The 24,201-nt window shown below is 48.3% G+C and overlaps 8 protein-coding genes across 8 annotated transcripts, besides 2 other annotated features; 7 read left to right on the top strand and 1 right to left on the bottom strand.

The window, feature by feature from the left end:
* Positions 1–24,201: part of a sequence feature (contig 1.116 2262..56802(1)) that runs on past both edges of the window.
* Positions 172–436, top strand: ANIA_06967 (uncharacterized protein; the record flags this gene model as incomplete). The annotated part of the gene is made up of 2 exons (XM_659479.1): positions 172–294; positions 407–436. 2 exons carry the CDS (start codon positions 172–174, stop codon positions 434–436), a joined length of 153 nt encoding a protein of 50 aa, XP_664571.1.
* ANIA_06966 (uncharacterized protein) lies at positions 1,402–2,472 on the top strand (the record flags this gene model as incomplete). The annotated part of the gene is made up of 1 exon (XM_659478.1): positions 1,402–2,472. The coding sequence occupies one exon, from the start codon at positions 1,402–1,404 to the stop codon at positions 2,470–2,472; it is 1,071 nt and encodes a 356-aa protein (XP_664570.1).
* Positions 3,221–4,257, top strand: ANIA_06965 (uncharacterized protein; the record flags this gene model as incomplete). The annotated part of the gene is made up of 3 exons (XM_659477.1): positions 3,221–3,719; positions 3,771–4,051; positions 4,243–4,257. 3 exons carry the CDS (start codon positions 3,221–3,223, stop codon positions 4,255–4,257), a joined length of 795 nt encoding a protein of 264 aa, XP_664569.1.
* On the top strand, positions 5,460–6,113 carry ANIA_06964 (2EXR domain-containing protein; the record flags this gene model as incomplete). Its single annotated transcript, XM_659476.1, has 1 exon — positions 5,460–6,113. The coding sequence occupies one exon, from the start codon at positions 5,460–5,462 to the stop codon at positions 6,111–6,113; it is 654 nt and encodes a 217-aa protein (XP_664568.1).
* Positions 7,888–9,187, bottom strand: ANIA_06963 (NAD(P)/FAD-dependent oxidoreductase; the record flags this gene model as incomplete). The annotated part of the gene is made up of 3 exons (XM_659475.1): positions 7,888–8,024; positions 8,087–8,896; positions 8,971–9,187. 3 exons carry the CDS (start codon positions 9,185–9,187, stop codon positions 7,888–7,890), a joined length of 1,164 nt encoding a protein of 387 aa, XP_664567.1.
* ANIA_06962 (uncharacterized protein) lies at positions 10,638–11,656 on the top strand (the record flags this gene model as incomplete). Its single annotated transcript, XM_659474.1, has 3 exons — positions 10,638–10,689; positions 10,924–11,103; positions 11,205–11,656. 3 exons carry the CDS (start codon positions 10,638–10,640, stop codon positions 11,654–11,656), a joined length of 684 nt encoding a protein of 227 aa, XP_664566.1.
* On the top strand, positions 13,839–14,378 carry ANIA_06961 (uncharacterized protein; the record flags this gene model as incomplete). Its single annotated transcript, XM_659473.1, has 1 exon — positions 13,839–14,378. One exon carries the CDS (start codon positions 13,839–13,841, stop codon positions 14,376–14,378), a length of 540 nt encoding a protein of 179 aa, XP_664565.1.
* ANIA_06960 (uncharacterized protein) lies at positions 17,598–23,951 on the top strand (the record flags this gene model as incomplete). Its single annotated transcript, XM_659472.1, has 10 exons — positions 17,598–18,239; positions 18,290–18,425; positions 18,517–20,149; positions 20,302–21,508; positions 21,631–22,285; positions 22,343–22,581; positions 22,641–22,946; positions 22,995–23,126; positions 23,179–23,278; positions 23,365–23,951. 10 exons carry the CDS (start codon positions 17,598–17,600, stop codon positions 23,949–23,951), a joined length of 5,637 nt encoding a protein of 1,878 aa, XP_664564.1.
* Positions 24,099–24,117: a sequence feature (Short protein (ANIA_11536, CBF71836.1) was converted to a misc_feature.).

Here is a 24,201-nt window from a genome sequence, read left to right as displayed (position 1 = left end):
GATGTGCTTGTCTATACCAATGGGGACCTCCGCCAGCACCGGAAGCATGTATGAATGGTCTTGAAGAAACTGGAAGAAGCAGGCCTATATTTGGATATTAAGAAGTGCGAATTTGAGTGCAAGGAGACAAAGTACTTGGGCTTTATAATACAGGCAGGGAAGGGAATCAAAATGGACCCGGAGAAGGTGAAAGCAATAAAGGAATGGGAAACCCCTACTATTATAAAGGGCGTCCGAGGATTCCTGGGCTTTGCCAACTTCTACCGAAGGTTCATCCCTAACTTCTCAGGGATCGTACGCCCACTGAACAACTTGACAAAGAAAGGGACACCCTTCTTGTGGACTAAGGAGTGCCAGGATAGCTTTGATCTGCTTAAGGAAAAGTTTATTACTGGACCTGTCCTAGCAACCTTCAACCCTTCCTACTGTACGGTAGTAGAGACCGACTCCTCAGGTTATAATACAGGAGGAGTTCTCTCTCAATATAATAAAAAAGGGGAATTGCACCCATGTGCCTACTTCTCTAAAAGGAATTCTCCAGCTGAATGCAACTATGAGATCTATGACAAGGAGCTACTTGCAATTGTATGATGTCTTGAAGCCTGGGATGCTGAACTGCGCTCATGTGGAGAATTCCAAGTTATTACAGACCACAAAAACCTGGAGTACTTCTTCTCCCCAAGGAAGCTGACAGAACGACACGTACGATGGTCCTTATTTCTCAGCCGGTTCAACTTCAAGCTAGTATATAGGAAAGGGTCAGCCAATCAGAGAGCTGATGCACTTTCACGGAGAGACCAAGACATGCCTGATGATGAAGATGACAGGGTCAAGTCTTGTATGATGCAACTTTTTACAGAAAAACACTTGGGGAAGACGGTAGTTGCCACCCTCTGACCGGCTGAAGAGCAACCATGGGAGCCGTACAAAAAAAGTGATATATGGAAGGAGGCACTCAAATAGGATGAAAGATATAGTGAAGCAGTACTGTGCCTGAAAGATGGAGCAAGGAGATTTCCTCCACACCTACAATTGAAAGTCAGAATCTCAGAATGCCAGCTGGACACCCAAGACCATATCCTCTTCTGTGGGAGGAGGTGGGTGCCTGATAGTGAACAGCTCCGTACGAGTATAATTCAGGCTGCACATGACTCTATATTGACAGGACATCCTGGCCGAGAGCAAACATATTTGCTGGTTAGCCGTGAATACTTCTGGCCTAACATGTCCCGGGATATCAGAAGATTCGTCCGGAACTGTGATATATGTGGGAGGACCAAGTCTTGGAGAGACCAGAGAAGGGGGCTATTAAAGCCCCTCCCTGTGCCTGATCGTCCCTGGCAGGAGGTTTCAATGGATTTCATTACAGACCTACCAGAGAGTGAAGGTTGTACAAACATCATGGTTATCACAGACCGATTAACCAAAGGTGTGATACTAGAAGGAATGTCAGAAACTGACTCTGAGAGTGTGGCCTGGGCACTCGTACGAGTACTTATAAGCAAACACGGGATCCCAAAGGCTATCACCTTGGACAGGGGAAGCCAGTTTACAAGTGATACATGGGCCCGCATATGTACCCTGACAGGGATCAACCGCCGGCTATCTACAGCCTATCATCCTCAGACTGATGGATCAACAGAGAGAATGAACAGCACAGTGGAAACCTACCTCCGCATGTATACCTGCTATGACCAGAAGGACTGGAACAGGCTACTTCCACTTGCAGAGCTGGCAATTAATAGCCGTACATCAACAGCAACAGGGGTCAGCCCCTTCTATCTAAGCCATGGGTACAACCTCAGCCCATTTACCCCTACCGAGGAGGTAGAGCATCTAGCTGAAGAACCAACCAAGAGTCCTATCCAGAAAGGGGAAGCCATCATACGGAAAGTTAAGGAAGCCCTAGACTGGGCTCAAGCCTCCATGGCCTATTCCCAACAGAATACAGAGAATCAGGCTAATAAACACAGGAGCCCGGCCACAAACTACCAAGTGGGAGATAAGGTCTGGCTAAGTCTGAAGAACATCCGTACGGACCAACCCAGTAAGAAACTTGACTGGAAGAACGCCAAGTATGAGGTTATAGGCCTGGTGGGCAGTCATGCTGTACGGCTGAATACGCCCCCAGGGATCCATCCAGTCTTCCATGTGGACCTGCTTCGGCTGGCTTCATCAGATCCACTTCCTTCCCAGAAGAATGATGATAGCCAGCCCCCTAGCATCATGGTGAACGGTGAGGAAGAATACATGGTAGAGAAAATCCTGGACGAACGTCGCAGGAGATACAGGAGAGGTCACCGGCTGGAATACCTAGTGAAATGGTCAGGCTATGCTCAGCCAACCTGGGAAGCTGCCACAGCTTTGGAGGAAGTACAAGCTCTGGATGAGTGGCTGGATCATACGAAACAATATAGACTTCAGGACGGCTCACTAAACAGAGATGCATATATAAAGGCTAAAGCAACATGACCTACCCTGTGACCTGTACTTCCTACATAGAGGGAGGGGGGGGTACTGTTATGGGTCCTTTGCCTATACAAGGACCTTAGACCTTAGTGACTCGGCCAAGGCCTGCGCTGTCCTGAAGGCGGTGAGCCACCTACAAGACTTCCTTGCAACAACAATCCTTCTTTCTCATTTCTTCTTTAGCGATTCCTTCTTGTACGTACGGCACGTCTAGATAGGAAGATCCATCTAAATACGTCCCTTAACAATGAGCCTGGTAATTCTGTGATTGAACTGTTTTGCATCTTATATTTGCTCTTTGGGACTCTTGGTTTGGGGCCTCTAGGAGTATTCTATCTGTACTGAGGACAGAAAAATGACACAATATAGGTTCCCCCTGACAACAAACGGCTGATTCGGAGCCTAAACACAGAGTGATTATTCTTGGAGCCTCCACTCTTTTTTACAAACTAGTACGCGTAGCTCATGAGGCATGGCTGGGATGTAGCAGTTGACTTGGAGGTGACATTGTAAGTACTGACTATTCCACGAGAAGTATTAAAAGTAAATGAAGTACATCTCGACAAGTAGATAGTATAAACAAGGTAACCAGCAGCTAGAAGCAAGCCATAAGCAAAGCTCTATGATTTTGGCGCCTGTAGCGTGGGAAGAACCCAGCCCGTCAAAGCTATATAAATAGCTAAATTAATCCTCAATGAATTTTTCTCCTACATTGCCCACATCTTTGCTCTATATAGTCAAGTCAATTGCAATGCATCTTGCAAACATTGTTGCTGCCGGCCTTGCTCCTGCCATGGCCACCGCCCTCTCCCCCTCACTCTCTTACTTTGTAGTCGAATGCGTTTACTCCACACTTCCTGATCCAGGTGCCACATGCTCGAGCCTTGCCAGCAGCTGGGATCTCACCGTTGACGCCCTTCAGCAATTGAATCCGGATATCAGTTGCCCAGGCCTCGACCTGAGCAGGTCCTACTGTATAATTGGCACTGTCACTGAAGACACTTACGAACCTAGCACCACGCTGACAACGACAACGTCGACGTCGACGTCAATCCGCACCACTACAACAAGCACGACAGCAGCCACTACTACTATTACTTCCCCTAGCAACTCCCCTACCATGCCTGGAATTGCAGAAAACTGCGACGGGTTCTACCAGATCTCAGCCGGAGACCAATGTCTGACTATCGCCGCCAAGCACAGCATCACCATGGACCAGCTGAAGAGCTGGAATAGTGCAGTCAACAATGGTCAGTTTGCTTTCTTTTCTCTATTCCACTGTCTTTTCTAATAGTACATAGACTGCACAAACCTCTGGCTGGATTACTACATCTGCGTGCACGTCCCCAGTGCATCGACCACTGAACCCACTGGTCCTGGTACCACGGATGAGTCCGAGGTGCCCACCGGACCGACGCCCCAGATGCCGGGTATTGTATACAACTGCAAATCCTATTATTTGATTGAGAGCAGGGAGAGCTGTTGGTCAATTTACACGGGCGCTGGAATCACCTTCGAGCAGTTCCGGCTGTGGAATACGCATGTTGATGCTGCTTGTAGCAATTTGTGGCTCGGGTACTATGTTTGTGTTGGGATTTAAAAAATGCGACGAAGGGAAGGGCATTACTTTCCTTATAGAGCCTCCTTTCGGAGATGTGGCGGATGCAGCCAGGCATAACATACTGGTTTCTATTTGTTGGTAGTCCCATAAACTCCTAGTACCGTGATATGCTAGAATTGAGCATTATAATAGGAATACTGAAACCTGATTAGCCCAGCTCTCAGTGAAATCAAAGCTCCAAGAAGACGACCGGTGGGGATTACAGCCGCATAATAATGCATCCTAAAGGCAGAGCCTTGCAGTTCATTAGCTCAGGGTTTTCTCTTTGTTGGAGTAATTAAAAGGAGGATTTTAAGGTTCGAGAACGAGAGTTCCAAAAGGCGTTCAGACACAGTCTAATAGACTACTTCTATGATCAGGAGACCCAGGAGCCTATCTGTCTAGGCAATACAGACTCAGTCTCCTTTGAGTAGTGCTTGAATCCGATATCCGGGATATTACACACCTCGACGCCATTTACCTGAAACCAGGGTCCCACAGCTCAAGACCTATACAGACTGTGCAAAAGTACTTTATTTTGTCTAGCATATATGACTCCGCAAATCGACTCTAGGTAAGGCCTGGTTTAAATAGAAGCAATTTTACTAGAGCTGTGTGTTAAGGGACGTATTTAGATGGATCTTCCTATCTAGACGTGCCGTACGTACAAGAAGGAATCGCTAAAGAAGAAATGAGAAAGAAGGATTGTTGTGAGGAAGTCTTGTAGGTCGCTCACCGCCTTCAGGACAGCGAAGGCCTTGGCCGAGTCACTAAGGTCTAAGGTCCTCGTATGGGCAAAGGACCCATAACAAACAGGTCTGCTTCCCGGGGAAGCTGACCCTACTAAATATATCCTAGTAAGCAGGTCCTGATCAGGCTATCTATACAGGAAGCTAGAGATCCTATAGTGCACAGAAATAAGGGTTAGATTGTTAAGGAGGTGGTCTGATCTCTGACCCCTGATTGACCACTTTAGGTATTGTACGTTGTTGAAGAGTTACCTATTGTCGTCAAGATAGTGAGAAGCAATCGTCATATGGCATCTGCTCTTTAGTAGGCTACGTTCGTGTTGTTGATACAGCTTTATTCTGCCCTTTTCCCATTGACCATCAGAACAGATTAGGTGATGTGTTGACCGGCCTATGGGGCTTGCATCGGGAGTTCGCTAAACAAACTCAGGTTTAGCGTGGAGCTAGCGATACTCCTGCCACGGCCCCTACAAAGTTGTATGGGTGGGGCTGAAGCCGTGCAGCTAGCGGGTCATATATAGTCAGCTGACCTAGCGCCGAATGAGATATCCAACACTTCCCACGTTGTCTCCTGTCAGTAGCCATTCTCCAGGTCCCCACATTAGCTTACTTCCTCCATCGCTCAAAGAAAATTGATCCTGATGGGGAATTCCGAGTTTTACCTGTTTCCGCTCCTTCCACCGGAAATCCGCCTTCAAATCTGGCATTATGCTCTTCCTGCAACGCTCCCGATGGGATCAGCTGTCTTCACCTACAAAAAAGGCTGCTGGGGCCCCCGCCGTCTGCTACCAGGCAATCCTGAATATGACCCGATGAATGATGACCTCAACCTAAATCTCGAATATGACCATACCCTCCTGGACCCTCTCGAAATTGATCTGCCACTATCACAGGTAAATTACAAGGCGCGCAGCGCCGCTCTCGAATGGACACAGAAACAAAACTTGCAAGTCCGGTTCAACAAACATAACCGCCAGCTTCTCTTCCTCCGTCCCTTCGATGCGAACTCCGATACTATTTATGTTTCACAGAGCCAATGGCACGATTTCATCTGCGAGCCGATGGAGCGGCCGTTTGAGCCAGACCTAATTCAGCGACTACTTGGATGTCCTGGGGTGCCGTTCTCGCGACTTGCGCTTGATGACTGGATTCTTCGCCATGAGCCCGATTGTCTCGCCGAGTTGTTTTATTACTATTTCACTATTGATACGGTATTTGCGGTTACTGGATTCTGTCCTGTGGATTATGCTGGGGATGATGAGAAGAATAGTAACAGTGGCAAGGCCAATACATAGCACTGGCGAGAGGTCGAGAGCACCCCTGTTCTAGGGCCAACATTCTACTGGAATGCTGACAGTCACAGCTTCCAGTGGAAGGATATAGCTGAAAGCACTAAGCTAATGGAATACCCGCTATGGACGACATTGAATTCTATAGGCGAGAGGCTGCCCGATACGATAATGGAATCGTACTGTAAGACGTTTGAGGTTAGGCCAGCTCGTCTTGTGATTGGACAGTGACTGGGGAATTAAGCATGAAAGAAGAACAACTTGGTGTCACATGGTCCGGTCCGATCGCAGGATCGAACCCGAAACCAGACGGTTACCGGTCACATTGTCACGGGCCGACGCCGGAGCCAGCTGGCGACGACCTGGCCCTGTGACACGTGACCCCTATCCCTCAATTCCCACGTAACGCGGACGGGCGCCTTACCGGTGCCTATCCGCCAGTAGGAATATGAGGGATCGCCAGAGCCGTACCGGTCCGCCAGTAGGAATATGAGGGATCGCCAGAGCCGTAACGGTCCGCCAGTAGGAATTCAAGGGACGAGCCGTACTGGGATCAACCCATATATTGTTGCAGTGGGATGCGGTAGTATACGCAATCACCAATGCGTCACTGTAATGGTATTGCTTGGAGATGCCGAACTAACCACACTGGAGGTTATATGAAGGGCCTCCTGATGCCATGTACATAGAGATCTCCAAGCAATCCTTTCAATATTCTTCAGTACCAATCAAGCTCCCTCCATTGGATAATTATCGTTGATAGTCATCGCTTCGTTGTAGCTAGAGAACCCCGACGTTAGACCACGTCTTACACACATCTCAATCTGTCAAAGCGGAATGATGTCATAACTATCGGTATTTTGTATATAATGTACTAGCCAGCCTTGAAGGGGTTGGCTAAGAGTTAGTTTTTGAAAAAAAAAAAATAAATAAAAAAAAAAAAATAAAAAAAAGTGACAGGTAGCCTCATGTTATTGATAACCGTTGATTCCATGGTGACTTTCTGCCGTACCTAATCAATCCTCCATCCTCGACACCCGTCACATAGGGCGTTAGCGTGTATCTTGTTATGGGTTCCTCGTCCGAAGAACCCTTTTTGTCAGGACTCGGCCAATGGGAGGCCTCGTACTAGCGGGCCCTCGCTTAACGAGATCCCTATTTCTACCCACGCACACTGGACACACCTTTCTCTTCCTTAACAAACCCTTCTTGTATATACGGCAGGATATAGCTTAGAACAAGCATATCATCCCCTTACATATCTGGGGAATTATCTGATCCTCGACGAACACAACAACAAAAGTTCACGGGCCTGCATTATGGAACATTCTTTGAAAGAGGATGTGCGCGGGGAGGTGGGATTGCGAGGAGGGCATAAGGTGAAAATACAGGGTAAGCTTCTTGCCGTACGGATGAACCATCCAAGTCCTAAGAGCTATTCCTTCCATTGCACGCCGTCCGACAGCCGCAATTTTTCGCACAATGTCATCTCAGCACTGGAGCTGGGTTTCTTTTATGAAAGGGCAGATAAAATGGTAACAGGCTCTGCTGGTGCAGCTGTGCCTGGGCCTGCCCACACTGTCACGCTACTACCCCAGTTACCAACGTCATACAGGATGTTCAAGCAAACTGTACGCAGATCGTATATGTAGAGATATAGCAGCTACGAGGTGAAGTGATCTAGCCTAATCATATTCAAGGTACACCAGTCTTCATTTATGTTGCGAATCTCAAGTTGTGTTCGGTTACGCAGGCAATGTATTTATTTACGAAGAGGAACCTACTTCATGCGGAGCGCATCGTAGATATCCCCAATAACAGTACCCATCTCTCGGTCAACAACCAGCTCCTCAGGCACTGCTCTCCTCTTCGTCGAGTTAGATGTAATCAGTGCTAACTCTTCCCTTGCCATCTCGACTAACATCCGTTAGAAGGCCGTTTTAATTTTAACCCGTCCTTGAAAGAGAACCAAAACTCACCATGACAGTAAACAGCCGCCCTCTTCCCGCTCGCCATAGCATGAGGCACATTAGTACTGTTGTCGCTATTCGCGTCGCCAACCCCCCAAACGCCTTTCATGCTGGTTCTCAGTCCAGGCGCTGTTGTATCGATCTTACCACCCAGTATCCTCAAACCCATCTGAGCGGGGAGTGTAGACGCCTGATAAGTACCATAATTTGCCATAATTGCTCCACACTCTTCGAAAGTGCCATCGTCCATGTACACCCTGAAGATATCGAGTTCCTTTCGAATCACTTCCTCCTGAACCTCACCACCGTCTTGTACTCTCGTGATGTTCTGGATAGTCCTATCGTTGATTGTAACATTGTATGCCTCAAAAACAGCCCTCCAGTTCGAATCCTTCTTGTCAATCCGCTCGAGCTGCGCTGTATCATTTGCAGTGCCGTTTGAAAGGACCCTAATCTGGCGATTTAGCGTCGGGTATAGCTCACGCACGCTGTCGTACGAGTCGGAGAAATTCCCAATAACCCCAACGGGCTGGTCGCGATGCTCAAAGCCGTCGCACCACGGACACCAGTAGAGGCCCTTGCCGAAGGCCTCGCGGAGTCCGGGAACTTGGTCTGGTAGAGCGTCTTTGACGCCGCTGCCAAGAATTACCTTGCGGCCGGTGTAGGTGGTTCCGTTAGCAAGGGTTGCGGTGAAGGAAGTGGTCCGATTGGCAGTTCCAGTGGCGTTGATAGAGACGACCTTGGTGTCAATGAATGTGGTAACATTGTAGAAAGATATTTGGGCACGGGCAGCGGCGCGGAATTCCGCAGGGTCAACATCTGGTTAATTATATCAGCGTGGGGGCTCGCTGAAGACTGTGCATAGAAGGAAAGGTAGGTAACTCGGAACATACGATCACTCCCAATAACATCGTGCATGTGCCTAGTTGGCTTGTTGCGGTATTCCCCGGAGTCGAAGAGCGCTATTTTTCTTAGAACACGAGCTAGACCGCTGGCAGCACTGAGCCCGGATGGCCCTCCGCCGATGATTAGAACATCGTACTGGGTGTTGAATTGCGCCATCGAACAGGTAAGGATAATGCAGAAAGTGAGCAGTGTTCTCAAAGCCATAGTCGTCTGCAGAGCTGTATCAGTGAGAATTGTAGCACAGGTGCCCAGTATGATATTTTAGAGGCCATAGATATATTAGTAAAATAGTCAGGGGGCGGCTTCCTAAGCCTCTTACGACCAGGCCTCTCGCAAATGCGTACTAAGTCGTGACGTGCCGTCATTCCTCAGTCCTACCAAAAATATATAATGTAGAGTCATTAGGTTGCCGGGAGTGGGAATGCTGCGGTAGTCTGTTGCCATTACTACAAGAGGGCAGAATATTGTCATTGACGTAACAATATCTACCTCCTCTAATTTGTCATTGTTTTAAAGAGCCATGGTTGTGGACAGTCTGCAATGAGCGGAAATCCTACGTTACACAAGGCTAAGCTTTGCGGAAGCTTCTGGGAGATCCACACCAGCGGCGGCTAGCTCGGAACTCTTGCGCCTTATGAGGTCTGCCGTGTATTTGCGCGAAATTCTGGCTTGTTTCGAAGTACGGCTATGGATAGAAAGCTGGAATGAACCAAAGGAGTGGGTGTTTACCTATATTTAGAATAGGTGATGTATAAGAACTATAATTGGAGAGTAAATGGGCTCAAACTCTGCAATACTTCAAGCGTATTTCCGGGCCTCGCGTGCGCCTATCGAGCGAAGTAGAAAATTCTAATAATAGATGCCATGTGATACCTCACTCAATCAATCAAAATTAACTCTTCGTTTTTCACATAGGTGCGCCACTGACGCAGGGGATTGGAGAACTGCAATATTGACTAGGGGTGCACTCGGTGCGGTTTGGGTACAACCCGCAGGGTTAGAAATCTGCCCGCGCGGGTTTGCGGGTTCTAGATAACTAACCCGCACCGCACCACAACCCGCAAGACTTATAATATTCCGCACCACAAAATCCGTATTTTGTAATAATATACCTAATACAGCTATATTAGATTAGCCACTAAACTAACTATAGTTAGATTTATTCTTTATGCAGTGTGGATTGCCCGCACCGCACCGCTGCGGGTTGCGGTGCGGGTTGACATTCCTAATACTGACGACGGAACAGCCACAGCCTGACTGACAAACAAAGCCATCTGTCGCCCACGAAAGTGGACGGTTCACATTACCTGGATGAGGCTTTTCATCAACTCTAATTTGGACTTTTTCATTGCATCTCATCCCTGGGAAGCGTTTATCGCAACCCAGGCCAGTCTATCTACGACGCTGCCAATTTGTTCATGACAAGTTTAGTTCAGCGGAGACGTCAACGAGGTCAAGCTGGATCGGCCATCAACGTGAGCATGATTGTTGATGTTGGGTATGTCGTATGCAAAGAGAGGGAACATAGCTACATCAAAGACCATCTTCGAGCGCAGTTCCACACCCCGTCGGCCGAGTCTGAATTCCATCAGCTATTCCTACAGGATATTATCTCTGGCCATCCAGCTTCATCATAACTGGAGCCGAGGTAACTATGGAAATCCGCCCTTTGCTGATAACCCGGCTGCGACGAATCGGACAGGATTGTACGTGAATCATTTTCTTCTCCCATATGATATCCTCACATACTTCTCTGGACCCGTTGAGAGAGACAATTATCAGCCCGATGAAGAGATTTCAGCTTGAGCTTGATAATGCGAGCACTTTGACCGCCGCAAGAGACGCGCTTAAGAATCTCTTCTGCCAGAAAATAGAAGCGATAATGAAAGTACCCGCAAGCATCGTCGACGTGTGCGTGCCGTTGTCTGATCTGGGCCTAGATTCAATGCTGGCTGTGGAGTTTCGAACTTGGCTTATCCAAGACCTCCACCAAGACCTCCATATTAACATCCCTGTTATGGGGACTACGGGCCTAGACTCCATTGCTTCGCTTTGTGTCGTCGCGTCTCGTCAACGACTTCCCGATGTACAGGATGAGACAAAGCACGAGACACACCTAGGTATGTTTGCTCCTCCATTCGATACAGCTGTTGTCAAGGCTCCGGAACTCATATCGGTCCTTGTCTCGGCACGACGCTTATCAGACTTGCTTTTTTTACAGAGACGGGGAGCCTCGACCCCATCCAAACGGTATGCCGGTCTCCTGCAGCACATTCTCGATTCACACACATGCCGATTGCCTCTCATGATGACGTCTCTGCCACTTTCATGGACTTGGCCCGCCGAAATTGGAGACTTGTAGAGGGAAGCACATTCGAGCCTGTTCTGCTCACATGTACCCCAGACCACCATACACTAGTCGTGGGCTGGCATCATATTATAATGGACGTGATGAGCTGGAATGTATTCTTGACCGATCTCAACAACGTGTATATGATGCGTCCTTTGGCATCTTGCGCCGTATCGTACTTGGATTTTTTGCAAGAACAGAATCGTGTCATCCAAAGTGGCGAGATGGAAGGCGCAATCCAGTACTATTTGCAAGAGATGCAGTCAATACCAGAAGCGATACCACTTCTCCCCATTGCAACGTCGCCGCCGGCCTCACCGTAGAAGCTACGGCAATCACAAAAAACAGTGTCAAACCCCAGCAGACGTTCGCCGCCGGATCAAACGTACCAGCCAGGAGTGTGGAGTTACACCCATGCACTTCTACTTGGGTCCTTCTTGCCCGCATGTTTTACGTTGAGGACATTTGTATCGGTGTTACAGATACAGGTCGAGGCGATAGAGGTCACTTCAACGGCACAGTCGGCCACTTCACAAATGTTCTGTCCATGAGATTCAGCGTCGACCTCAATGAGCCAATTTCCAAGCTTCTCAGCAAAGCAACTGACACGACTCTGCGGGCCTACGGTCATGCAAACCTGCCGATTGATCTGATTATCAGCCGGCTGAATATGCATCAATTCGATGACTATCCACCCCTTTCCCAAGTGGCATTTAACTACCGCGTCAGGGGCTTGTTCAAATGAGATCTAGGCCCTTGCCAACTGGTTCTCACGCAGTATGAAGATGCACGCACTCCATATGACCTGACTCCCAATATGGCTATAGACTCAAATGGTGATAGTCTGGTGGAACTTGTGTATCAAACGACCAGCTCCATTCGGCCGAGGCAACTGAGACCATCTTGAAAACTTATTACCATTTAGTCAATGATCTGCCAACGCACATACACGTTTCAATCTGTGAGAGCCAGCTTTCCTCGAAAGAGGGTTTCAAGCAAGTTGTAACGCTTGGCCAAGGGCCAAGGTTGCATCACGCGTGGCTAGAGACGCTTCCTGGACCGGATCAGCCAGATCTATCGATCAACACCAGATGCTGTCGCTGTCAAAGATGAGGAGAAGTCGCTGTCATATCGTCAATTTATTCAGAAGGCAAACTCTATTGTGTTCATGTTGATAAACGCAGGGGCTGGCCCAGAGCTCAGAATCGCAGTGCTCCTCGAACCGAGCGCCGACACCTACGTGGCTCTAATAGCTATTCTATATCCTGGAGGGGTCTTTATTCCCTTAGACACCGGTTTACCATCTTCTCGGAATGAGACAATTCTCAAAGCTTGTGATCCTCGGTTCCTTGTTATGCATCATCACGCTACCAGCTACATGACTGGTGACTTAATGACAGTAGATATCTCTGATGTTTCGTTTTCGCCTGTTCAGCCAACGGATTTTTGAAAGCTTCCTACTCTTCACGAGTGGCTCGACTGGCACTCCGAAAGGCATCCGTCTGTGGCAGGCTGGGATCATGAACTATGCCGCTAGCAAAAGTTGGGTTTAGGGTTAGGTCCAGTCAAGATTTAGCAGCGGAGCTCAACAGGCTTTGATATGTCCTTGGCCCAGGCATGGATTGCATATGCCAATGGTGGCACACTAATAGTTGCCGGTTCGAACGTCCGAGGAAATCCCCTTGCTCTCTCTAAATTGATACGCGATGAACAAATTGAGCTGACAGTCGCAACCCCCTCTGAATACATGCTAACGGCTACTCATGGCGCTGAGTATCTTCGACACTGGCGCTCCTGGCGCCATAACTGTTCGTTCTGGTTGCGAAGCTGTCTCCGCTCAACTGATGGACCAGCTACGGGCCTTACACCTGCCGCTCGCTACTCCTACAGACTGCTATGGCCCTACAGAGTTCTCTTGCGCCACAACTTAATGATATCCCGGTCTCCAGTCTCGGTACCAGTACTTCGTCTCTTAATGGCTCCGTCGGCTTCCCGTTGCCCAACACATCTGTGTACATCGTTGGTTCTCAAACTCGTGACATTCTTCCTGTTGGTTTTGCCGGCGAGATCTGTATCGGTGGGGCGGGTGTGGCACTTGGCGACCTAGACCCAAAAAAAATAAGGAGAAATTTGTCGGCGACCCATTTGCTACTGCCGGGGACATAGCGAGGGGGTGGAAGAGGATGTACCGAACTGGTGATCGTGGCTGTCTCCTGGCCGACAGGTCACTCGTGTTCTTAGGAAGAGGAGACGGGGATTCAATGGTGAAGCTTCGTGGCCTGCGCATCGAGCTTAATGAGGTTGCTCATGTTGTTCTTGCCGCTTCGCAGGGCAATTTGGCTGATGCAACCGTCGCTGTCCGTGGAGATTTCGAGTTTCTCGTTGCTCACGTTATACTTTCTCAGCATCATGAGCTTGCCATTCAGAACCTAAGAATCATTCTATCTTGACTCAGCCTACCGCGATACATGATACCATTTATGATTCCCTTTGGATGTACTACCAATGACGCCAAACGGCAAGCTCGATCGCAAGGCTCTCCGCACATTGCCATTACCCGCGGCACAACCCATTCGGGAAAACAGGATGAAGACTAAGCATCCCCCCTTGAATGTCGCAGAAGGTGAACTTAGCCGATTGTGGCGCCAGATTCTTGGTGACGTTGTCGGTGGAGCTTCGATCCAAGCAGAAACGGATTTCTTCGCTATTGGCGGAAGCTCATTGCAGCTGGTTCGCCTACAAAACGCTCTGCGCGAGCGCATGGGAGTCGAGGCATCTCTTCATGACATTTATCGCTTGAGTAGCCTCGGAAAAATGGCTGCACTTATGTGCGATGAGAGGGGCCGCTTGGAGTCTGATGCCATTGACTGGTCGGCGGAGACAGACATACCTCATGTGCAGACGGTTATTGAGACAGCTGCGGTCAGCAACGTTTCAGACCATCAATTTGAAATTACTGGTACTTTGCGTCAAAAGAAGGAAGTCGTTTTGACTGGCGCCACCGGGTTCTTGGGATCCGAGATCCTCAAGGGCGCTATTGCATGATTCCAGTGTATCTCACATTCACTGTATTGCAGTAAACCCTGGAGATCAGGAGTAGATTCAAAAGTCTAGGATCCCCAAGAGTCTCCCTGTCTATGGGCATGGGCAGTCTCCTCAGCCCAAGGTTGGGCCTCTCACCTGCTCAGATTCAATATATCCAAGGCCGCATGAGCCAAATTATCCATGCTGGTGCCCAAGGGCACTGCCTAAACCACTATACCTCGCTCCAGTCAGCCACCTGCTGTCCACACAAACATTACTACCTGGGCCATTCCGCGGCGGGTGCCGCTACATTTCGTCTCGTCTGGCCGGGCCATTCTTCAGCGCGGGGCTTGTAAGGCCAACGCAGAATCAATGATGGCGTACTCTTCACTAGCCGACGGGTCTGAGGGATTCACGGCTTTCAAGTGGGCAAGCGAAGCGTTCTTGGAAAGATTGTCGCGCGCATGCGCACTGCCTATCGGTCTCTACCGAACAATTTCAGTCATCGGCGATCGCGCACCGTCCGACGACGCGAGGAATTCAATTCTACGTTTCTCGCGGCTAAGTCGCACTGTGCCACTGGTGCCGAATCCGAGGGCTTTTTTGACTTCCACGACGTTGCAGAGGTCGCGAGGGCGATTGCTCAAGATCAAACGCACAATAGCCGTGTGCGCTTCCGGCACCATAGCAGTGGTATGGGTATCACATTTGATCAATTGGCATCTCGAATGGCTAGTCTTTATGGGACCACTTTGATAAAGCATATTTGGCGGCTTGGATTCGCCGCGCGCGCGAGCTTGGGTTGGAGGAGCTCATTGTTAGCTCCCTATAGGCAAATGTTGCCGGTGGGGTAGGTTGAGGTTCCCTTACCTAGGTGGAACACATGGCGCATGTAAAGAATTGGCGGTTGTATGTTGGGAGTTCATTCTCAGAGCCTGTATTACCGAATATAGAACTCATAAGCGCCATATCGATGAATGCATTGTTGGTAAATATATATCTAAATGATACTATTCCTGGAACGGCCAAATTCAGTATGCATTAATATCATGCGGACAATGTCCTGGTGAGGAGCGGTCTGCTATGCTTTGTAACGATACTGCAACACACTAAGCTATATTTTCCTACATCGTTAAGAATATCTGCAGATATGTCGCCCAGAGCCTTCTGGCCGATAAGCATTGAGCGTAGCCAGTCCTTCTAGCCACACCCGTTAAGAATCAACCGCATCTAGTTAAGCGCACATACGTTAGAGGATATTAATTCTCTTCCAGAATATATATTATTGGTGGCTGCTGGACTATCTGAACTGGGTCTCGCACTCCGATTATAAACCTGAAATTTACTACTAAGCACACCATTTTGCAACAATTCACAACAGTTCTTGGTCAAGAACGTGTCCTCTGTATTACTTCGGCTCATACATTGCAATAGCTAGTTCAAGATCTCAAGCCTCAGGTAGGCATCTCAGTTCAACACTCTTAACCTCGCTAGGTCAAATATCTTCGGGTTAAGAAGCCGTATCGTCTGTGTCATGAATGGTGCGGTTTTGCACGGTCTATCCGTGGAATATTGGATTCTAATGTATCTCTTATTGCTCTCCATCTCAGTGATGTTGAAGAAGAATATGACCTTTAACCCTTTCCTGTGAAGTGCAATTCTTATTCCGACTTCCGTCAAGCTTCCAGCCCATCGTGGAACCATACGGTATTTCCTGGTCAATCGCCGCACTGAGCAACATCACATGCCCGTGATATTTGTTCCATGCGAATCTGGCCAAGCTTTGGGCTGTTTCGGGTACCTTAGCACATAAAGCACAGAGGTGGCGGTCGAATAAAGGGTTGGAGCTTTCGGGTGGCGTAATTTGATGAAATGTGTACCTGCACTATGAATCTGCACCGGTCATACTCTGCTAGCCTGATTAAGATTAGCTCCGGGGCAAAATCAGCCTAAATGCCAAAGGAAGATGTGTTGATCGGAAGCTTTGTCCTATACCCCACCCCGTCCGACAAGGTAAGATTAACCCACGCTGAAGTTCATTTCACGCTCAGACCAACGTGCCTTATCTTGCCCCTATCATGCCTCAACGAAACGAAAGATGCTGGCAAACCTTAACGCGCATAGACTACAATGGTTTGCCTATGATTTAGTATCAATTACTAACAAATTTGAGACAGCACTGGCCGCTAACTACAGCAAACAAAGACGTAACATGCGGGCAGGATCATGTAGGATGTCAGGACTCCCCAAAATAGCATTTTATTCCCGCAATCTCACCAATATCACGTTCATGAAACACATATACGCTTACCTTTCAGAAGGATGGGCTGGCTTCGAAGGAGGGGAACGCCATAGTCAAAGCTATTCAAAGGGGAACAGGGGTAGGGTGGAGGTAGGCTCTTCAGCCAACCACGCGCGGCGGCGGGGCATGGTCGATAGTGCCATGCATTTTTGCTTTTTTTTTCTGTTGACTCTTGACAGAGGACTCGGCGGAGGACTCAGGAGAATTTGACAACCCGACGTTCAACTCCGGCTAAAATGGGTTGTTGAATGGCGAAATTACAGCTGTCTCATGCCTAGGTAGCAGGTGCGGCTACCCCATGTGTCAGTCCGTACCCTCAGGCAAGGAGTCGATGGTCTGAGAGATGGGCAATCCTGCGGGTTAAGAACGGGCAGGGGTCAGACAACCCACTTCAGCTGACCCCCGCTTTGCACTGAAGCAACACAGCCTTGCAAGGTCAAAGAGGCCATCTGATCCCAGTTTAAAAGTGACATTCGACTAGAAACTTCGTCAGTATATCCCTTGTTCTATCCTTTGGCTTCCTTGTCGGTTCCTCAGGTAATTAACTCTAGGGAATGCTTTACAAACCCGCTTTCAAGAATAAATAAAATAAGAAAAGACCAGACCAAGGCTCAAGAAACCCCCGGGACGAGACCTCTGTCCTTCTGTTTCTTAGGATCGGCTGAGGACTATCTCGTGGCCGTTCGTTTCGATTTCCTTTGCGCTCTTGCTATCTCATTTCTCCTCGCATTTATAGCACCATTTCTAAGCTGCGACTGCGTTACGCTTGACTTGAAAACCAAACCATTTCGCCACTAGTGATCCTCCGAGTGTTTCTTCCTATGGCTACGACACAACAATCGAGAAGGCCACCGATGGATGTCTGCTCAGACACCTCAAAGCAGCAGTCCTTAACAGCTGGGCAACCCCACAACGGGACGAAAGGCACACAACGCACAATGACGAGTGACTCCTACGATCAGTTATTGAGACAACTCAGAGAAAAGGAAGAAATGTGGGAGTTTTGCCGTGGTGTGCTTAGCTCTGTCACACTCGCATATCGTCGTCCACTGCACCTAGCTGAACTCCGCGTCCTATCAGGATTGTCGGAGGACATTCTAAGACGTGACATTCTTCCCTTGTGCGGCTCGCTCCTCACGATCCAGGACGACTTAATAGACATTGACGTATCGGCTAAAGACTACTTGAACAATCAGGCAAGAAGTGATATCTTCCCTTCTGATCTTACAGACGTCCATCACACCATGTTCTTGAGGTCACTGCAGGAAATGTCTCTCACCTTGCAGCGGAACATGTACAATTTACATCATCCCGGTGTTTCAGTTGATGGAGATATGTTTCTGCTACCGGAACCAGATCCCCTGGCGGCCGTGCGATATTCCTGTGCCTACTGGATCAACCATTTTTGTGATATTTACGAAAGCGACGCTTGCCCTAAATACCGAATTGACCCTGATGATGGCAAGTTAGTTGGCAGCTTCCTTCGAAGGACTATACTCTACTGGCTCGGGGCGCTAGGCCTGATACAAGAGACGGCGTCCGCATTATCGTCGATGCAGAGGTTAGAGCGTTTCATACGAGTAAGTATCAATTTTAGTCCCCAGTATCAAGCTGTGGCTGACAATAATAGAAAAGATCATCTGATATCGATTTATTAGACGTCGTGGAGGACTCATATCGGTTTGCTCTTTGGAACATATCTGGAATAAAGTGTGCTCCACTCCAGGTGTACGCATCAGCTTTATTATTCAGTCCGGCTCAGTTTAGTACGTAAGCTGTTTGCGAAGGAGACACCGGATTGGATAGAAACTGGACCCATTGTGGAAAGCCATTGGAGTCTATGCTTACAGACGCTAGAAGGCCACGATCGCGCGGTCGGCTCAGTTTCATTCTCTCACGATTCGCGCCTTCTAGCTTCTGCTTCAGGTGACGGAACTGTTAAGATCTGGGATACAGCAACAAGTTTTCTCCAAAACACGCTCGAAGGTCACAATGAATGGGTCAAATCGGTTGTATTCTCCCATGACTCACGTCTTCTAGCCTCAGCATCAGATGACGGAACTGTTAAGATCTGGGATACAGCAACGGGTACTCTCCAGCGCATGCTCAAAGGTCACAATGATTCGGTCAGATCAGTTGTATTCTCCCATGACTCGCGCCTTATAGCTTCTGGGTCAAATGACAGGACAGTCAGGATCTGGGAAACAACCACGGGTCTTCTTCGACACACCTTTGAGGATCATGAAGATAGTGTTATGGCAGTTTCATTCGCTCATGATTCGCGCCGTCTAGCTTCTGCATCAGATGGCGGAAATGTCAAGATCTGGGATACAAGAACAGGTTCTCTCCAAAACGTCCTCGAAGGTCACGATGATTGTGTCAACTCAGTTTCATTCTCCCCCGACTCGCGCCTTCTTGCCTCAGCATCAGATGACAGAACTGTCAAGATCTGGCATGCAGCAACGGGTTCCCTCCAGCGCACGCTCGAAGGTCACAATGATTGGGTCCGATCAGTTGTATTCTCCCACGACTCCCGCCTTATTGCTTCAGCATCAGATGACATGACAGTCAAGATTTGGGATACAGCAACAGTTCCTCTCCAAAACAACCTTGAAAGTCATGATAATTGGGTCAGATCAGTTGTATTCTCCCATGACTCGCGCCTGCTAGCTTCAGCATCAGATGACATGACAGTCAAAATTTGGGATACAGCAACAGGTTCTCTCGAAAACACCCTCGAAGGTCACGATGATCGTGTCAACTCAGTTTCATTTTCCCCCGACTCGCGCCTTCTTGCCTCAGCATCAGATGACGGAACTGTCAAGATCTGGTATGCAGCAACGGGCACAGTTCAACATACATTTGACGGTTCTGGTAGGGTGGCTATTTCACTTGCATTTTCTCACACTTCAAATCTTCTAGCCTCAGCGATGGATGATGGGACGGTAAAGATCTGGGATATGGAGATATATTCCCTTCGACACACATTCGATTTGGACCATGAGATTCAAAGGATTCAGTTCGACAAGAGCATGTCCTCCCTGATTACGAACGTCGGCCGTATTCAGTTAGACGCCAGGAGTAAGGCTACCGAGGGATTCGCTTCGTCTCAAGTCCTGGATCGAAGTCAAGCGCAAGGACATCACCCGCGGCGCCAAGGCTATGGTTTGAGTGACGACTTTTCTTGGATTACGTGGAACGGCGATAATGTATTGTGGCTTCCACCAGGTTACAGGCCTTGTATCTCGACTGTATCCGTGCCACCGAAAGAATCTGGAACCTCGGTGATTGGGCTAGGTACTAAATCAGGGAGAGTCGTGTCAATCCGACTTTCAGGTTTAGGGCCCTCTCCTGACGCGCCTCTTATCGTAGCGAAGAAGTGTATAGAATATCTTCGCTGTGAGAAGAAGTTCGAGGAGTCGCCCTTACTGATAGATCCAACTGAAGATCGGGAGACTATTGATTTGAAAGTCAATACCTATGTCTCCCGGTACAAATTCCTGCAGTATTCTGCAACCAATTGATGAACCACGCTCGAGACACAGATACCAGAGACTTTCATTTTTGGGAGCTGGCGGCCGAAATCTGTGAGCCTCAGTCGAAGCGGTTCCACACTTGGCTACGAGTGTTATCACACTATAGCAAGCCTAGTATTTCACCCCCGCAAAAGTTTCCCAGCATACTAGACGTTGCGTTATATCTCAAACTTGAGAGACTCGTTCTTCATCTGCTAGAGAGGTCTGATCTCCGAAACCAGGATAACATATGGGAAACAATGGCTCATGAGGCAGCAGTTAATGGCTATGAGTTACTGCTTGACAAGCTAGTCAAACAGCCCAATTGGGATCTAGTTGTAAACAAGAGGAGTAAAGGAAAGCCGACGCCACTTTATGAAGCAGCAAAAAATGGTCACAGGAGAATCGTCTCGACGTTACTTGAGAAAGGCGCTAAAGTCAACGAGAAAGATAAATCAGAGAGAGTACCACTTCACGAAGCAGCCGCCAATGGGCATGACGATGTTGTGCATTTTTTACTCGAGAATGGTGCCAAAGTCGACGAAGGGGACAAGGCAGGGAGAGTCCCTCTCCATGAAGCAGCAGCCCATGGACGCAACGCGGTCATTGAAATTCTGCTCGGTAAAAGCAGCTTTAAAGTGGCCCAGAGAGATAAGGAAGGGAGGAATGATGCTGGGGCAAAAAATATGGGTAGCCCAGTGATAGTATCGCAAGGACAGGATTTTGCATCGTCTACTCTGCCAAAAGAACTAGACGACCCAAGATATCCACGGCTTCGCGGAGGAGCGGATATTATGGTTAAAGATAGGGACCAGCGTACTCCATTGCATCATGCAGCAAAGGAAGGACACCTTCTCTCGGTATCGCTTCTTCTGAGCCGCGGTGCTTTGGTGGATATTCCTGACATAAATGGGCAGACCCCGCTCTACCTAGCAGCCATAAATGGCCGGCTCGAAGCCGCACAGAAACTTTTGAGCGAGGGCGCTAATTTCAGAACAACTGATCAAGCTGGGCGTGCAATCAGTGTGAAGTTGAAGGAGGAGTTGGATCGCTCCGGCGACGACGTCAAGGAGAGGTTGATTCAAGTGCAGAGATTATTTGAGGGTTTAAGCCGGTCACCTGAGCTATATACGAATCCGATACATGGCAGTGAGAACATTGACAACCAGTTCAGTTGCGCTATCATTGACTTTGCTTCGGGGATTCCACAGCGTCATGGAAAAAGCCGCGAACCTAGTATTGACAAGATCATAAGCGGTCAAAAGAATATATTCAAGCAAGGGATGGAAGAGAACAGCGTGCAATTTCGGTGGTTACATCTTCCTGTGAACAATGTGAGTTTTACAATCTCCCACAACACCGGCATAACTAATTCTTCTGAATACTAGATGCGATGGGTCGAGGCATGTCCTGGAGAATTTTCGAAAGTAGTCCATGTACTAATAGTCCACCCCAGTTATTGATGCTACAGTACAGCAAGCAGTACAAGTCTCCTACGCGTGATCTAGTGCTTCGGGATGAGCTTTGGATGGAGCGACTTCACAAAGGCGCTGAAAAGTCGCCGCACGCTAGGTTCATGAGGCCCGTATGCCAAGAGATAGGGAGCTGGTCAGTGCAGTCTAAACAAACCGATATGCATGGCCCTGAAAGTATGGCGACAATAGGCGAAAGAAAAGGGGGCTTCGTGGTTTTGGTGAGCATAAGTTCCGCAAAATGGTGTCGGAAAACCCTAATTCTTCAGCAGATGCCGTACGTACATTGGGAGTACGAAGACACATTCCAGAAAATGCACGATTACGCGCAGAAGGTCGCGCATGCCTCTAGAAGTAGCGCGCCTGCGCCTAACGGAAAACACCAACATCTTATGAGGGTGTACATGACGCAGCCAGACGCTAATGATAGCGAACAGAGTGAGATTAAAGTAGAGCGACGTCTGGTTGATCAGTTACACATTCGCCGTAGCCTTGACCAGTATTACTACCACGCACTTGAGAGCACTAAAGATCGCGACAGGGACCAGCTCGTTAGTCGCATGTTTCAGGACAACATGTTGGATGGTGAACCCGTGCTGATTGTCGTCGACCAACTCTGGCTATGGGTGCTTGAGAAGAGTCAGAAGCCTTGTCTTCTCGTGTCACATTAGCTCTTGCCGCTAACCCATGGCTTAGATATAGTGGTTACAAGCTTCCCAGAGAGATGGAGCAAAGGAAAAGGCAAAGAGGTGCCTTCTGCTCTTGATACTACGGATGTTCTAGAGAATATTATTCAAGACCGTTCTCAAATTAAAGAGCCCCACCAGCTGGCTGAAAGTATTATCTGCAAGTGCCTGACATCCTGCCTAGATCCGATTATCAACACTAGGCCTGAACTTCAATTCCAGGAGTTTTACGAAGGTGCAATTGGGCAGGTGGCAAGTTTTCCCACCCACCCTAATAACCTCCCTTTAGCAAACTGACATTCACAAAGACGAACGACGAGACCCAACGTTTCCGGCAGTTTTGCGATCAAGTTGCTGAAGATGAAAGTATCATGAAGGGTCCGCGCAAGTACGATCCTCTAGACATACTTACAGATGTGAAACTGCTTGAGAAGATCAAGGATATACGAGACGAACTCCATACATTAATGGTCCTATTTCGCGATCAAGAAAAAGTAATCAGAGATTTTGAGAAAATCCTGCGCCTTGATAACTCGCGGCCAAAGCGAATATTAGAGCAATACATGGCCGATGTCAAAAAAATGGACGAGCATGCAAAGGACACATACAACGCGGTACGCTCCCATTCTCGTACTGTAGCTCCTTCTCCTGACTTGTTGCAGCTCAATCACCTTCTGGACTTGAAACAAAAGCATGCAAACGTACAGGAAGCTCGATCCTCACGAAGACAGGCCGATGACACCGCAAAGCAAGGGGATACCCTTCTGGTATTCACGCTGGTCACTATCATTTTTGTAAGCACATTTCTTCAACTACATCACAAAACATACACCTAACAATCGGAAGTTGCCCCTTTCATTCATGGCAGCATTTTTCGCAATCGACATTGTAGAGTTCCCAAAACAGCCTGACGGATTACATCTAAATTTCGTGTCGAGTATCATGTGTGAGTTTCAATCTTTAAAAGTCATCTGATCTATGAAGCTCATTATTTTGAAGTCTCCGTATCGGCTGCTATTGTCTTACCCTTAGCTATCATGGCCTTCAATGTGAACAAAGTTGCTGCGGTCTGGGGCAGATTCGCTAAATGGATCACTGAGAACACAGTCCACGCGATCTCCTCCATGAAAGTCGCGGATAATATGGTAGATGACGACAAGAAGTTCGAGGCTATAGGCTCCTGCGCTGAACTAAGCCTTGGTATCCCGTCCAGCGCTGGGGCGCCTTTATCGACCAAGACAGCGAACAAGAAGCCACCAAACCTGTCACTGCTAATTGTTGGCTACTTCTTCGTTATCCTTCCAATACAGGAGTTTCGATTCGCGTTTGACCTTTTCTTGGGTCGCTGGCAGTCAAAATCCTTAGCCACAAAACATCTGCCAGAGAGATTGCGACGCAACGTCAAATATATGGTGTATTCTATCATCACCATCTTTCGGCTCTGCGCTTTACCCCTTTGGTTGGCTGTGTCGAGTGTGGATGTCACTTTTTTTATCATACCTTACGGCATGGCATATCTGCTCTTCAAGGACATGTCTGTTCGCGAGCTTAGAAAGTTTCTGCGACGTCTGTGGGAAAGCCAGTCAAATATGGACTCGGGATACGAAAGCGACGGATAGCATGTGCTAGGGTGGAAGATGGAATTATATTTGACTTCTACCTAGAAGTATCCATGTATTTTACCGACATTCGCACACTGGAATATGCGCATAGTAGCCGATAGGATTTGCGCATTATTTCGGACAAGCAATCGAAGGCGATCAAGATCAATTCGTATAGTCCGTACTACATAACACACGTAGTTAATAACATGCCGGGATCAGGGTTCAACCAGCATACTTGGGATTAGACTCCTACGAACAAACGAAG

Source organism: Aspergillus nidulans, chromosome I, assembly GCF_000011425.1.
Source record: "Aspergillus nidulans FGSC A4 chromosome I".
In the NCBI taxonomy this organism is placed as follows: Eukaryota; Fungi; Ascomycota; class Eurotiomycetes; order Eurotiales; family Aspergillaceae; genus Aspergillus; species Aspergillus nidulans.
This window is presented reverse-complemented; position numbering and strand designations above follow the sequence as displayed.